General features: G+C 42.5%; 1 protein-coding gene across 1 annotated transcript in view; it reads left to right on the plus strand.

Moving 5' to 3' along the window:
• Window positions 1-13,101: 13,101 nt before the first annotated feature.
• TBC1D15 (TBC1 domain family member 15) overlaps window positions 13,102-15,280 on the plus strand; it is a 35,805-nt gene continuing 33,626 nt past the window's right edge. Inside the window, exon 1 of the mRNA XM_054278326.1 lies at window positions 13,102-13,179. Within this exon, the coding sequence (XP_054134301.1) occupies window positions 13,156-13,179 (24 nt within the window). The 5' untranslated portion in view covers window positions 13,102-13,155. The remainder of the gene's footprint in view (window positions 13,180-15,280) is intronic.

The raw sequence follows: 15,280 nt of genomic DNA on the forward strand, positions 1-15,280 counted from the left end.
TACAGTTGCAGGTGCAGAAATATGTACATCAGTCTTGTCTGTGATCGTGAAGTGAATAAGTCAGTGAAAGATGCAAGCTTTTCATGTGCACTGTTAAATTGCTCATTCTATTCCCCTACCTGAAAACAGCTTTGTTTTGGGTACATCCATAGCTACAGCAATTCTTTAATCCATTTCTGGCAAGCAGCAGTATTTAGAGCATCCCCTTACTGGAAGAGAATGCATTGAGGTGTTTGACTTGCAGCTAAAACAGTTGGTGCATGCACATACCTTGCCTCTGCAGTTACTTTGTTCTCTCAGAAGATCCCCAGAAAGTCAAAGCAACCTTAGCCCTCATCTGTCTGGTAGCCAGTAAACCAGATGCATGGGAAACTCTTTAGCTGCTCTAATACATTTGTTTCCAAAGACAGCATTATAAACTATTCATGAGCATATTTTTCTTCCCTGTAGGGCTTGAGTGAACAATTAATTGACATTAACTAGAACTTCTAATTTGGAGTCATTAAATTGAAGATGTGAAACTTGCCAGATGTAGCTGTATCTAAGGGGATTCCAGGCAGAATTGAACTTATTCCTAACTTGCTCTTTCTCTTGTAAAGTGTTTTGAAAAAGCCCATTTAAGTTTCAGGGGGAGGGTTTTCAGAAAAAAAAAAAAGTGTGAACTACTGTCACAAAAAAACCACAAGTGGTGGTAGCTGAAATTTCGAAATGTTTTGTGCTCTGACTTTTTTTACTTAAGTTGTCATGCTTGGAAAAACAGTAAAGGTGATGTCTATGACAAAGTAGAATATCCTTGGCCTTCCTTTTTCTGAAAGGTAGATTTAGTATTGCATATGAATGCACTGAATGGTGTGGGTATGTTCTGATAGACAAAAAAGTAGTAGTAATGAATTAGTCTGTGTAAGAAGTGTGCTGTCTTCAATCTGATTTTTATTTTCTCTGAAATACTAGAGGGCTTTGATACAGACTGATCCCGGTGCATTTTCTCCTTTTCTGCCTTAACTGTAGTGTAGATACTTTTTCTTAGACCACCATTGCTGTGTTCTTCTGACGTGTTTGTGTGCATGATGGAGAAAGGTGGTCTGTTCCTGGTAGTGAAGATCAAGTTTCTTGGCTGTGCAGAGCTTTGGTGTGAGCCTAAAATCTGTGATTATATGTGTCAACATGTAGCAACATGTGTTACCTTTCACATATCTAACAACAGTGAGCTCTGACAAAGTTGAAAACCAGATCAGTTTGGTCTAACGCTGGTATCTGACAATCAGCCTTGTGATACAATATATGAAGAGTGAAATTGTGAAGTCTTGATCTTCAAAAATGGAATTGCCTCAGAATAGGAGTTTCAGTTTTTTTTATTCAAATTTAATTTTTTTCCATTTCTGCAAATAAAACTCTGAACAGCCCAACTTCAACTAGACATAGTTGAAGCAGTGTGTAGAATGTATCTTTCTGCCTGCAGCTAAGGAGTTTTTTAGTGTATTGCGTGGTAGGGGCATCCCATGTGACTTCTGTCAATTACAAAACTAATGAAGGCATGTTGATACTAGCTGTTACGTCTCTTATAGAATTAAAACTATTACTACTGAAAACTTAGGTGGGGATAAAGAAGTCTACAATTTTGTAATACTAAAAAGGTTCTGGTTGCTATTAGTGAAATATTTTTAAAATTCTCAAGTTACTTTTCTTACTTAAGCTACAACATAAATATTCACTGGAAACCTTCCTGTCTAAGCTGTGGTTTGGTTGGACTTGATTTATGAAACTTAAAACCTGTGTTTGCAGGGTATCATTGTATAACTGGATGAAAGTATAGCTTTGTGAAGTCAGGGAAGCTGGTTGAAGACTAGACAGAAGTTGAAAACGTGAATTGTTTGGACTAATTTACATAGGACTTCAACTATTCATTGTTAGCAGACAAAATACAACAGTTCCAGGAGAAAGCATCTTTGTCAAAGATACCAAGAGTGTTCTTTGCACTTGATATACAGAAAAGCACAAATAGCTTGGTTTGCTATATTTGAGCAGAATCTTACTCAAGTAACCTGGTAACTAGTATGTGAGTTGTTTTTCAAGAGTCTTGAATCTTGCATTTGATCTAGATTGCCTGGTTTGTACGTCTGAAGGAGAACTGTTTTCTTGTTGCTGATTTCTGTGGCTGTAAACAAGTAAGCTATTTTTCATTCTTCTGAGAAGTGAAAGAGAAGAGGCTGCCTGTCTTTGGGAAGTACCTCTGTTGTGGGGCAGATAGCCAGACACCCACTATAGCATGTGTAAATCAACACTGAGCACACTTCTCAGGGTGTATCTTGACAGAGATTACTCACATACATAATAAAATAAAATGTAACTTTGTACAATACCTTTCTAAAACAACTTTTAAGTGCTTGCTCACAGTCTTGATGCTGCTACTATGAATACATGAGCTGCCTATGAAACTTTATCACTTGCTGAAATAAAATCCAACAAGCCAAAGTCCAACAGCTTTAATGCAGCAGTATGTCTCTCTGCTGGTTGTTATTTATGGACACTGTATACTGCACTTAGACTTTACTTCAGAAGCTATAAAAGATGGGATAGACTGATTCAGACAAGGACACACAAATTCAGATGTATCATATTTGGACATGACTGTAACTAGCTGCAAAGACTGGGAGAGATGGCTTCATCTGGCTAACAGTGATCTTACACATGGTTCCAGAATGGAGGTATCCAATGGCCAGATTAACTGTATGAGATGGTCCTTTGAAGCAGTCAAGTAATTGAGTGTTGCCTTGATTATATTACATGTTTTCCTTCAGTGTTCACACATTTTGTGGACAGGTATTTTTGCATTCTACCACATAGAAAACTGCCTGCAGTTCTTAAAGAACTTAGTGATGAAATTTCTACTTTAGTTTCCAAACAAGATGAAAAAGACTTTGCAAAAAGGTATGAATTATGGAAAGTGGTTAGATCCCAAATGGAGTTCTCAAAAAATGTTGGATGCTCTCAAAATGAAAAATGTAAAAATGCAGGTCAGGAATCTCCATAAGCTGAAAGCAGTTAAGTTATATGAATAGTAGAGTATGGGAATAAGAGTTGGAGCCAGCCACATCCCATTCTTCTGCTTTTAGTGGAATGAAAAGGAGAAGTAGGAAAAAAAAGGAATGTTGGAAAAACTGAGGTTGGTGGTGGTAGGCTGCTGAGTAAGATGCCGAGTTAACCTTTGAGTTGCTAGAGAGTCTCAGGAATGGCAATATCGTACTCAGGACTTCTGATAGCACTACTTGGGTTGTTCCTGCTTCTGTGAAATACTCTTCTTCCTTCATTAAAGAGAATGCAACTAACTTTGAGCAGGCTTTCAGGCACAGTACTAACATGCTTAAAATACTTTAAATTAGAATATGCTAATTTTTTAACTATTTACATTTCACTGACTTTGTTAATCTTAGTCTGCATCCATCATATCCTAGGAGTTTTTCTTGAGAAGTTGGGAAGTACATTATGCCATGAGGATAACTTTCACTGCAGTTGTGTCAAGGAGTTGCAGATGATGACCAAGATCCTTTGCATTACTTGCTGTGCAAGCTCAACAAGGTCCCCAAACTAGCTCACTAGCTCTTAACAGTGCTGGGCACTTGCTTCTGCTATTCTTTGGAGGATTCTGCTCAACACCAGGTTTTTCCCTCCATACAGGCAAGCCTGTGCATCTCAATGATGTAGCTGTCTATTAAATTTAGGCTTTTTCTATCAAATAACAATGTATACTCTTTGCTCCTGCGTTTTTTGGGGCTGTCATTGGCCCCTGTAGTGATCAGAATGAGATGGAGATGATTTTGAGAGTTGTGGAGAATATGGAATGTTTCTTGTCTTGAGATGGCTTGAAAAGTGAGAGTCCATGAAAAAGTCAACATTATGACGAAGTATTATTCTGCCCAAGATAACAGAAAATAGTTTGGCTCAGATAAATTTTTGCTGTAATATGTTCAAAATGATAAATTGCTCTACTTCTAAAGTGAAAACTTATTTCAAGCTGATCTCTCTAGTCTTAATTTTTTTTTAGGTTTACTTAACTTGGCCAAAGCCTTAAATTGAGTGCCATTTATACAGCTGTAAACTAAACTTTGATTGTTGGGAAGAACAGCATACTTGTTCATGTTCCACTGGCCAGTTTAGATCTAAGATTGTGTTTATTCAATACCAGGATGTTAAAATATAGATTTAAACTATTTTTCAGTCTATTTCCACTGCTTTGTGCATTCAGGCAAGTAACATGGATGTGATGCAGCTGCAGGGTCACTGTGAAAAGGGGACTTCTCTTTCTTTTCCTGCTTCTTGGCTGCATTGATCTATGTTGCTAAATTCCTCCTACAGGAAACAGTGCTGTGCAAGAAAGGAAGTGCAGGTTTGCTCCTTGCTTCTCTAGCTCCTGTAGACAGTGATAGGCACTATAGCAGTTATACCCAGTTCCTCTCAGTTGGATAACCCTTTTTTTCCTCAAGTGGAGCTTTTCTTACATCTTGACAAATCATTCTTTTTGTGTATCTAGTCTCACCGATCCCTTCAAAGGATTTTAATACTTTATTGTCATTTACCTAAAAGATGTTTAATTTGAAAGCATTACAAGGAAGGATAATGAGTAGCAATTTTGCAGCAGTCTTCTCTGACAATTTGCCATATCCCATCTCTAAAACAACAAAGAGAGAATATTCAAAGTTTAATAGTGAGTCCTTGCTCTGTATCTGACTCCTGATTCTTGAATATTAGAAGTGACTTATAAGAAATCTCAGTTGAGAGGATTTGAGAGAGCGAGGACTTCCTCATCAGATGCAAATTATTGATATCATGTGACAGATCCAAACTCATGGTTTTTTTGAACTGTTGAAATTGTTAAATTGCAGGTCCTTCTTCAAGTTAACCATCGCTCCATTTTGAAAAGTCAACAAATTTGGGACTTGCAGTGGAAGAGAACAAGTATTTTCTTTTTCAGAATAGGAAACTTTAAACTGACTAATCAGGCCTGTTTTAGTAAAAAGAGAAAAACCATTTGATACCTAAATCTTTAAGTGCTGTCAGTGCTGTTTGATCATACAGGCATTATAATCATTGTCTTACTAGATTTTTCTCATCAGATAAGCTCATTAAGCTTATCAGTCATACTCAAATAGAAAGAAAACATTAGCAGGGCAAATCCAATGCTGAAAAGGATGTAGCATTTTTAAAGTTGAGTAACTTAACATTGTCGGATGTTACAAGAATAATCTATTTGGCGTTTGTGGATAAAAGAAATTTTGTTAAAATATACTAAAAATATCTTGCAGAGGCTTCACGAATGTTAACTTTCACAGTGCATTTCTGCATTTCTGGAGTTCTTAAATACATCTTGATATATTTTATATACCAGTGCATTTACAAGAAGATAGTCCTGTGATAAATTAATGCCAAATGGTCAATTAACTATAAAAACAAGGATTCTTTTGTCATGACTGCTGCTTGATCAATGCTCATATTAAAGTGAAAATGCATGGAAATGGATCAATAGGGGGGAAAAGTGTACTGAAAATCAATGCAGAAAGAAAATATTGTCACTTCTTACATTTACAGAATGTTACAGAATTTAAAATTTGATGACAGTGTATAATAAAGTGGCACTGAAAGTTATTGGAAACTGGGGGCAGTGACTGAGACCAGAGGTTTTTTTATGTTACACATATAATATTTCTGAACTCACCTGAGCATGATCTGTCAAAAGATGGCTTTAAGATGTCAAACCAGGCTCACTGAGGTTACTGTAAATTATCCTAGCATATACCCCAGAGACTGTAGTGTGAGCATATCCCAGTAAAATAAAGCTTTGACTCTCAACACTGGTCTTTGGCATCTCAGAACAGAGGAAGGAGCAGTTGCTGTTGAACCACATTTATGTTTAATAGTAGCCTCAGGGATGCTGCCTCTGTGCAGCAAAACAAAGTCAAACATGGAACCAAGGCTAGGGTGGGGATTTTCCACGAGCTGTAACATGCTGCTGTCCTGTCTCCACCATGAGTGCTCGTTCATGCTTCCCTAGTGAAAACTGCTGGCTGGCTGATGCTGTGGATTTGAACTGGGTGGACATTGTGAGTGAGAGCAGCAAGCAACAGGAAAAGCACAGCAAGATGACAGCAATTGGCATGTTTCTGCTTTAGCTGTTCTTAGCCCTTTCACTTGCAGTTCTAAGTCAGCAATTTTATCCTACTATCTTCTTGTCATAGAATCACTGAATGGGTCAGGTTGGAAGGGACCACAGTGGGTCATCTGGTCCAGCCTCCCTGCTCAAGCAGGATCATCCTAGAGTACATTACAGGGAATTGTCCAGGCAGTTCTTTAGTATCTCCAGTAAGGGAGTCTCCACAACCTCTCTCAAAAAAGGTGTATTTTCTAGTAAGTGAGAGTTTTTTTGTTGTTGTTCAAAAAACTAAAATCCAGAGTTTTTTAGAGTAAACGTTCCTTCACAATTTGTTTTTCAAAATATGTCAGCATTTCTCTAAAGGGGCTATGTTAAGTGGTGAAGAGCAAGTGTACTACTTGTAGTTACACCCTGCAATCAGAGTCCTAGGGTGAATATTTCAAATAGCAAGAGGCAGCACAGTATCTGATATACCTCTGAAGTCCATCTACTCTCCCACTGTTTTGTGATGTAGAGTAATTGCAAAACAATCCTCAGCTGTAAGCTGTGTCCATCCTGAAGTTGGATCGGGGCTTAAAATGGCTCCAATCAATGGCCTGCAAGGAATCCTTTCAGCATGTGAAAACTGCAGTGTTTAGCACTATGTGCACCTTTTCTTTTTCAGATACTTGGGGATTTCAGCCTGTATGGGTAATGAAGTGATCTCTGGAGATGATAATGGTAGCAAATTAAGATCAAGAAGTAAACATTGACTGCCCTTAATTGTTCTCTTACTTCTCTGCTCTTTCCAGGAAATGTTGTTTGTTGCTATTATGATGTATATGTAGAAGTGATAGGGTTACAACAATTTGTCTCCCGTGCTGCATTCCTAGCTCTGGCAATACTGGTGTGCCAATGGCAAACAACAGATCAGTTTCTGTTTAGTCATCGCTGTCGGATAGCTTCCAGCTACCCTCTGTGGAGGCTGATGCAATCATGAATTTCTCCTTGCATGACAAATGCAGAGCATTCATGTTAGTATCTGCTCTGCTTCTTTTGTATTTACAAGCCCCACAGTTTTATACCCCACTGAGAGAAAAAAGCTATTGTAAAGTGATGGTCGGTTACACCAACCACAATGTTTTCTTATGTGACAACTTCTATATGTTTTGGGTTGATTCATATTCTGGAATTGTATTGATACACAGATAAAAAATCAAGTTCACAAACATGAGCTCAGTGCTGTGCTTAAGGATATTCAAAATGTGATGCTGCAAATGCTTCAAGAAATCTCATCACCCTGCATACATGCCTTCATGTCTTGTTACATCTCCATGCCTTCACACTGTAAATACAAATAAATGCCACTGGGGTATGGCATTTCCTTCCTTTTAATTTTGGTCTATGTATACTTAGCTTGTCTCCATTCTTGTCTAACCTTGTTGCAGAAGGTAGCTAAGCATGGAACAGTGCTCTATCTGCATGCTCTACTTGTTCAGGTTAGTGGGCTTTTTATGTTTTCTTTGAGGAACAGGTTAGAAAGGCTATCCTATCTTTATCTCTCAGTTTCTGCTTTGAGGTAGAAACAATTGGTAAGTAGAGAAGGTCCTAAGTGGTCCCAGAGGCTACATTTTCTGGCAAATAAATTAGGCCAGAGTGCATAAGGAGCTCTGGCCTTGAGAGCAGATGGCACAACGCAGCTTTAATCCAGGTGCTTTAGTCCTCTTCTGCCCTTTAAATCATATTTGCATGCTGCCAGCTTGCAGTGGCTGTGCTGTCCCCAACCTCATCTCTATGTATTAGCCTGAGAAACCGTAAGTGGTATGGTCCATAATTACATAAAAGAGCAAACTAATAATAAAATGCAAAGGCTGAGTGTACCCCAGGGGCTTTCTTGGTTGACCTGTATGGATGTGGGCAGGGACTGATCTCCCTCCTGTTCTCCTAATTGTGGAATGGAATGGGAGGAATTTTAAAAAAATCTTTTCCTCTTGCATGGGGAAAATAAGAGCATTTCACAGCTAAATCCTTGGATATTTCATTTATTGTCTACAGTACAACTAATGCCGAGGAAGGGTACCTCTTAAAATATGAGGAACTTGAAAAGCCTAGTCTGCAGCTCTCTCCTGGGTGACTTGCTGCATCCAGAGTCCAGGACAGCACCCCATTTACTATCTCATTGTGGTCTGTGATAAACTGGAATAGCCTAGAAAAATTGTGGGTTGCATCTGTCCATGCAAGGCTTGGAATACATCCATTTCCTTTGAGGAGAAATAAAGATCAAAGGGAAAGATATTTTTATTTTTGGTACTGTTTTTCTTTGTTCCTCTGCTGAGGGGTTGTTTGTACAAATTAAGCCTGTGATGGAAGGACTTGACAGAACCCGCACTTGTCTTGTGTGGGCCAGGTTTTCATGTGGTTGAGCATGTGGGCAGCTGACACTTCTGAATACAGGAAAGTATCTTGGAACTCTGCTGAAATAGCTGTGTGAACAACAACAATAGCAGCTGCTGCAGCTTTTGGCACAGCAGTAATAGCTATGCTTGCAGCTGTGACAGCAACAGAAGCCACGGGAAAGCCAGGAACACTCTGGCTGCACACTCAGTGCTGGCTGCTGTGCTGTGACCACCTTTTATGTGACAGAAGTGTTAGAGCAGATGGTTAATTAAAATCCAACAAAGAGTGGGCCCCCAGGCTACAGATACCCTCCTCCTTAGACTCCCATCTGTGTAGTGTGTGAAAGGTTGGACTTCAGCACAGAGCTACAGAGTGTCCCATTGTTTCCTGAAGGGGCTTATGGAGGAGGGAGAGGAACCTGCTAGCACCATGTCAGCCCATGGAACTTGCTGTTGTGTATCATTCAGGTTTGCAAAGTACAATAATGTAACACACCAATAATGTAGGCTGGGAAGCAGCCTTGCACAAAGGTATCTGAGTGTCAAAAACTCTGCACAACATAATCAATCTTGAGCCAGAAAATAAAGCCATCCTGGGCTCCATCAGGAAGAACACTGCCAGCAAGCTGAGGAGTGATGATGCTTCCTCAGCCCTCATGAGAGAGTTCTGGAATGCTGGGTCTAGTGCTGGATTCCCTGGTAGAATGGAGACACTGACAGCCTGGAGTGAGACCTGTGAAGGGCAATCAAAGGCAATTAGGAGACTGGACCATCTGTCACACAAAGAGATGCTGACAGATGTGAGACTGTTGTCTCTAGAAGGCTCAGAGGATCTTTTCAATATCTAAATATAGATTATGAGAGGAAGTAAAGAAGGCACTGGTATCTTCAGTGGTATTCAATGACAAAATGGACTCAAACCAAAATACAAGAAATTCCATTTAAGCATAAGAAAAACCTTTGGCTTTCCAAAAGCAACTAAACACTGATGAAAGAGCTGGACCGAGGAGGTTGTGGTATGTATATTCTTGAAGATTCTCAAACCTCAAACTTTATAAAGCTCTGAGCAATCATTTGGGGTTTGCTCTGGGCAGAAGGGTTGGATTAGATGAACTCGAAAGATTCCTGCCAACTTCAACCTTTCAGCAGTCCTTTGATACAGCAGCCTGATAACAAACAGTAATTCTGCTCCCCAAGTAACAATATACACATTGTTATACAATGAAAATTTGCTAAAGAACAAGGGAGAAGGCCCAAGATGGATGTCTAGAAGATTGGGTAAGTAGCTGGAAGATGGTCACATATATCTCATGGAGTAGATTGGTCTGTGTGACTGAGTTCTTTGAAACATACTGGCCTTCTTGACACTGAGGTAATGGTGACTGGCACGCTGAGAGCAGCACAAATGGGATTTATCTTTTCATTTTTTACTTAGTGGACAGCTCCACGAATGTCAGCTTGAGGAAAAACCCTTTCACACAACTTGTGTGCAAATTTTACAAATAATAGGCAAAGTCTAGCACTGAGCTGACTTGACAGAAGCAGGACCTTTGGCAGTGAGTAAGAGTGGGTGGTAATTGCCCTCAAAATGAATAATGGCATTTTATCTTGGGCCCTGTAGAAGGGTGGGAGTGGGTAGATGAACAGGAGGAATTAAGATGAGAGGATTAAAATAATATGGGCTGGATGAATGACTAAAACATTCTGCAGAAGTCTGGATGTATCACAATGGTGTGGGTCACTGTCAGCAAACAGAATGTTACAAGAGAAAATATTCAGCTGTGTGGATAGATGGGGAAAGCTGTGATTTAGTGCTGTTGTACTAGAAAATGCCAGCAAGGGAGTTGGGTAAAGCATGTAAAGACAGAGTCCTGAGAGTTGTCTAAGATTAAGGCATCAACCAAGCTGTGGGCCCTGGAGACATATGGTTATTGATATTGAAGAGAGAGAGATGACTGCCAAGAGAATCTGGAGGAAAATAAAACCATTTTGTCTGTTAGCTATCTGCAATGATAAAAACAGATTTTAATTTGGATCAGAATTGATGGCTATGGTAGAAATATGGCAATGAGTCATGAGATAAATATGTATTTATTGACACAATTTCCTACAAAGAAACAGAGGCTTTGATTCAATATGCTAATGATCAAGTTCAAGAGACAGGAGAACTAGAAACTGGCAATCATGGTAGTAAAGAGAGCAGACCTCGAGGAGTCACTGTAGATTGTGGCTTGACTAACAGAGTTGAAATCTGAATCTCAATTTTGAGCTTCTCCTAGGAAAGAAACCTTGACAAAGCAGTTTCATTGAAGAGCCAGAACGAGGGGATGCAACGGAACCAATCAAAGGAAGTCCTCAGTGTTCATTGCAAATTTCAGGGAGGTTAGAGATGAAAAGGAAGTGCAGAGGGAACAGGATTACAGATGGTGTGAAAGTAATGTATGGTTATATTGCAAGGAGTAAGAAATAAAGGAAAAGGGTAGGAAAAGGAAAGGATTAAAAGGAACACATGGGATACCAAGTGTTCCAACCAAATGAGATTAAACCAATATGGATAATAGGTAAAACACTCGCACCCCTCAAAGCAATTAATTTATGGTGATGAGTGATGCATTTTTAGTGTAGCCTTCTCCTTTGTACTCATCGTGACATTGTGTTCTTAAACAAAAGGACCCCCAAAGTTAAGGTGTCCGTTTTTGCTACACTTTCCAGACCTAGAGATTACTACAAGAACTTGTGATCTGTGTTTTTATTTAATTTTCTCATCTTTATGCATGTTTATATACAGAGAGTCACAACAGGCTTTTCCAACTTTGAAGCAGATCAGTATTTGTCTTGAAATTTGGAAATCTGGTTTTCCAAGGTAAGTAGGGTATGGGTATTAATCTAACTAAATGGGGTTTTAATTCAAAAAGTCAGAAGGGAATTATAATGCCACTTTATGACAGAAATAAAACCCCCCAACCAACCCACTCCAGAACTCAAATTACCTTTGCTAGTTCAGAGAAGCAAATCACTTCCCTGCACACATCTCGTTTGTCTGTTTCAAATAAACACTATTTGGGGATATACTGTTTGCTCAAAATATTTTATGATATTGTTGGAATATAACCAACCAATGTGTTAAAAACCATCTTCATTATGTTTCAGACATTACGTGAAAGCCAATTTTTTAAAAGTAATACCACACATAATATACTTTTCCAGATAAAGAAGACCAATCAAAATCCATTGACTTTTGCAGAATTCTTTCAGGCTTTATAAATTTGTACATGTATGAAAGCTGAATATTTGCTAAGATGGATGAGATTGTAATTAAGATCTACTTTTGTCCCTTGATGTGTTGAATGCCTTATGTGTTAAAAACTGCCATATTGAAAGCAGTGTATTTTTCACTAACATTAAAGATCTGGTATATGAGTATTGGGGCAGCTTAGTAGTGCCTGTGGGTGCTGTGACATTGAGATCTTACAGAACCTTCCAGTACCTAAAGGGGGTCTGCAAGACAGCTGGAGAGAGACTGTTTGCAAGGGAATGGAACAGTAAGACAAGGGGGAACGGCTTCAAGCAGGCAGAGGGTGTGTTCAGAACAGATATTAGAGAAATTCTTCGCTGTGTGGGTGGTGAGGCGCTGGGACGAGTTGTAAAGAGGAGTTCTGGATGACCATTCCTGGCAGTGCTCAAGGCCAGGTGGGATGGGGCTTTGACCAACCTGGTCCAGTGGAAGGTGTCCCTGGCCATGGCAGGGTGGTTGGAACTAAATGATCTTTAAGGTCCCTTCCAACCCAAACTATTCTATGATTCTGTGACTGGACAACAGCGTCAAGAAAAAGAAAACAGTTTGAGAGAGTATGATGTGTGCTTTATATCAACTATATAACATTGCTCAAATTACAACTGCAATCTCAGGGAGCTCTGAAAAAGGGTGAGAGTGGTTAAAAGAAAAAAAAAATAAATAAAAAGAACAACAATCCCCTTTCCTCCTCGCCGCGCTGTGGAGCGCTCACCGCTGCCCCGGCCGCCACGGGGCCCGCGGCTGCACACTGGGCAAGCTCCCGGAGGGCTGCGGCCGGGACAGGGATTCAACAGAAGCGACGGGACCGCGGCCACCGTCGGGAGCAGCACAGCGCGGCCAGCCCTCGCTCCCTGTCCCGGGCCGCAACCTGTGGAACAGCGCAGCCCCAGCCCTCGCTCCCTGTCCCGGGCCGCAACCTGTGGAACAGCGCAGCCCCAGCCCTCGCTCCCTGTCCCGGGCCGCAACCTGTGGAACAGCGCAGCCCCAGCCCTCGCTCCCTATCCCGGCGGCAGCCTTTGGCACAGCGCAGCTCCAGCCCTCGATCCATGGCCCGGCCACAGCCTGTGGCACAGCACAGCGCAGCCCCAGCCCTCGCTCCCTGTCCCGGCCGCAGTCTGTGGCACAGCACAGCGCAGCCCCAGCCCTCGCTCCACGTCCCGGCCGCAGCCTGTGGCACAGCACAACGCAGCCAGCCCCCGCTCCCGCTCCCGGCTGCAGCCTTTCCCGGGCCTGGGCCCCGCGCCATGCGCATGCGCGGCTCGCAGCAGTGACGCTGTTGTTGTGGCGCGGCGGGGAAGCACGTGAGGAGTGCGACGTCACCATAAACACTCGTGGGCAACATGGCGGCGCCGCCGAGCGGCAAGGTAACGGGGGCGGGCGGCGGGCGGCGGGCGGCGGCGGGGCCGTCCTCTCCCTCCGCGGGACACGCCGTGTCGGGCGCTGGGTCGGCCCCGCTGGCGGGAGTCGCGGGGAAGGGGGGGAAGGGCGGTTGGGCCGCTGAATGGCCGGGCGCCTTTTCCGCAGCCTGCGGGTGTCGCCTCCCGGGGCCGCGTCTCCGGGTGCCGTCCTGGCCCCGGGCGCGCCGCGCCGGGTGCTGGCAGCGGCCGCGGACCCTCTGCGCCGGAGGCGGTCTCGGCCTCGGGTGGGACTCGGGCCCTTCCCGCACCTGCCGGCCGGGCAGCGCCCCGCGCCTCCGCGGCAGCTCGGCCCCGGCCCCGGGGTGGCGGGAGGCCGCTCTCCGCAGGGGCGGGCGGCCCCGCGGCCGCGCTGGCTCCCCGCCTCAGGCTGAGGCTGAGGAACGCCGCTTGTCCCGTCTACGTGTCCGAACGTCCCGGAGGCCCTCAGGGACGGTAGCGGCCTTTCCCCGGGCTTGCGCGCTGGTAGCGTGTGGGAAGCTGCCCCCGGCGTGCGTACAAAGCCCTGTCAGTCCCATAGTTTAGTAGTTTAAAAATTTTGTTGCGCCGCGGATTCTTGCCGAACGTTCCGGAGCGAAACATTATTGCTTGACAGGGACTGAGCTCGCAGGAGGGGGAGGTACAAGCAACACCCACTGTTTCCCTCCGCCCCCGCCAACACATACGAATTGTGTCCGTATTGGTTTTTTTTTAAAAATAGTTTTATTTCATTACTCTTTCTTATGAAAGCGTTGCTTTGCAGCGCGGTGTTCTCGAGCACGTGGATCCTTTCTTTAGGATTTAAAATCTCGGTGCGGTGTCCGATTGTATGTAGCAGCCATGGTGAGCGTGTGATAGTGTGGGGTTTCACTGTTCCAGCCCGGGCCGGAGGATGATGGTTTCAGTTCATGCTGATCTCGGCGCGAGAGAACACCCGTAATTAGCCACGTCTGCGCTTCCCCGCGGGTGCTGAGGAGTGCCCTTAGCTATAGCACCGAAATTCCGTCCAGGTGTTGAAAGCAAATCCGTTTCAACCAGAATTGTTGGAGCAGGCAATTTGTGCAGCTCGAGTTTTTGCAATTTTATTTTTATGTTCTTTACTGTTGTTAGGTGTGTAAATATAAAGATAGCCGTAGTGTTCTCCCAGCTGTTTCTAGCTATGCACATCCAATTTTTATGTATACAGAAAAGTTCCTTTTTTAGTTTTACCCATTTTAGTATCAATACAGAAGTTTATTGGATGAAGGGAAATATTTTAATTTTTTTGGTAAATATTTGAATATTTTAATTTTTCAGGTTGTTTTTGGTTTTCCACTTAGGTTTTTATCAGGATCTTCTTCAGGATGTCTCTTGTGAAAGCAGCTGTATTATGATGGATTATATGAGATGCTAGAATGATTGTCGATTAGTTGTTTGTAAATTTGCTGTGTATTCATTGTTCCTTTCCAAGAGCCATGTTTGCCTGAGATTAAATCTCCAAGATGTTGCAAAACTGTTTCAGTTATGCCACGTCCACAGTCCTAATGCAATTTGTTAATGCAACCTCTAATTCAGTAACATTCTTTGCTGTGTCTCTTTTAACACAGAGGAAAAATGACAGTTGTGTTTTCTCAAATTTCATGAAGTGGCTGGGCTGGTTTGACGTTTCACTGCTCTCAGGAGCAGTTCCATCCTTCTCTGTATTTCCCCACCTGTGTGTTGCACTGTTGCTTTCTTGGATACTGTACTCATTTGATCTGTCAGTAATTAGATCTAGCAAGCTGAAATAATACATACAACTGTGCTTACTTTTGTCTGGGTTAGTTTTCTGTTGGGAGCACATTGGACCACAAATTGTTCCTTTGAGTGGCTGCAGGATTTTGGGAGGGCTTACAAACTAATGAAATTTCACTCCAGGTAGAATAAATGCAGTGTAGGTTGGTACAGACCCAGCATTCTCGCTTCAGGCCTTTTGCACTTCTGTGTCTGCACAAGCTGTAGATGTCATAAGTTAACTGCAGTGTTCCTTCTGGCTCTGCAATTTGTTGTAATGGGGTGTTTCAGGTGGGGGCCTTCTGAAGGATCAGTAGGC

The sequence above is a fragment of the Melozone crissalis genome, unplaced genomic scaffold (genome assembly GCF_028551555.1).
Source record: "Melozone crissalis strain CALT ecotype California unplaced genomic scaffold, PUWL_Pcris_2 ptg000004l_1, whole genome shotgun sequence".
NCBI lineage: Eukaryota > Metazoa > Chordata > Aves > Passeriformes > Passerellidae > Melozone > Melozone crissalis.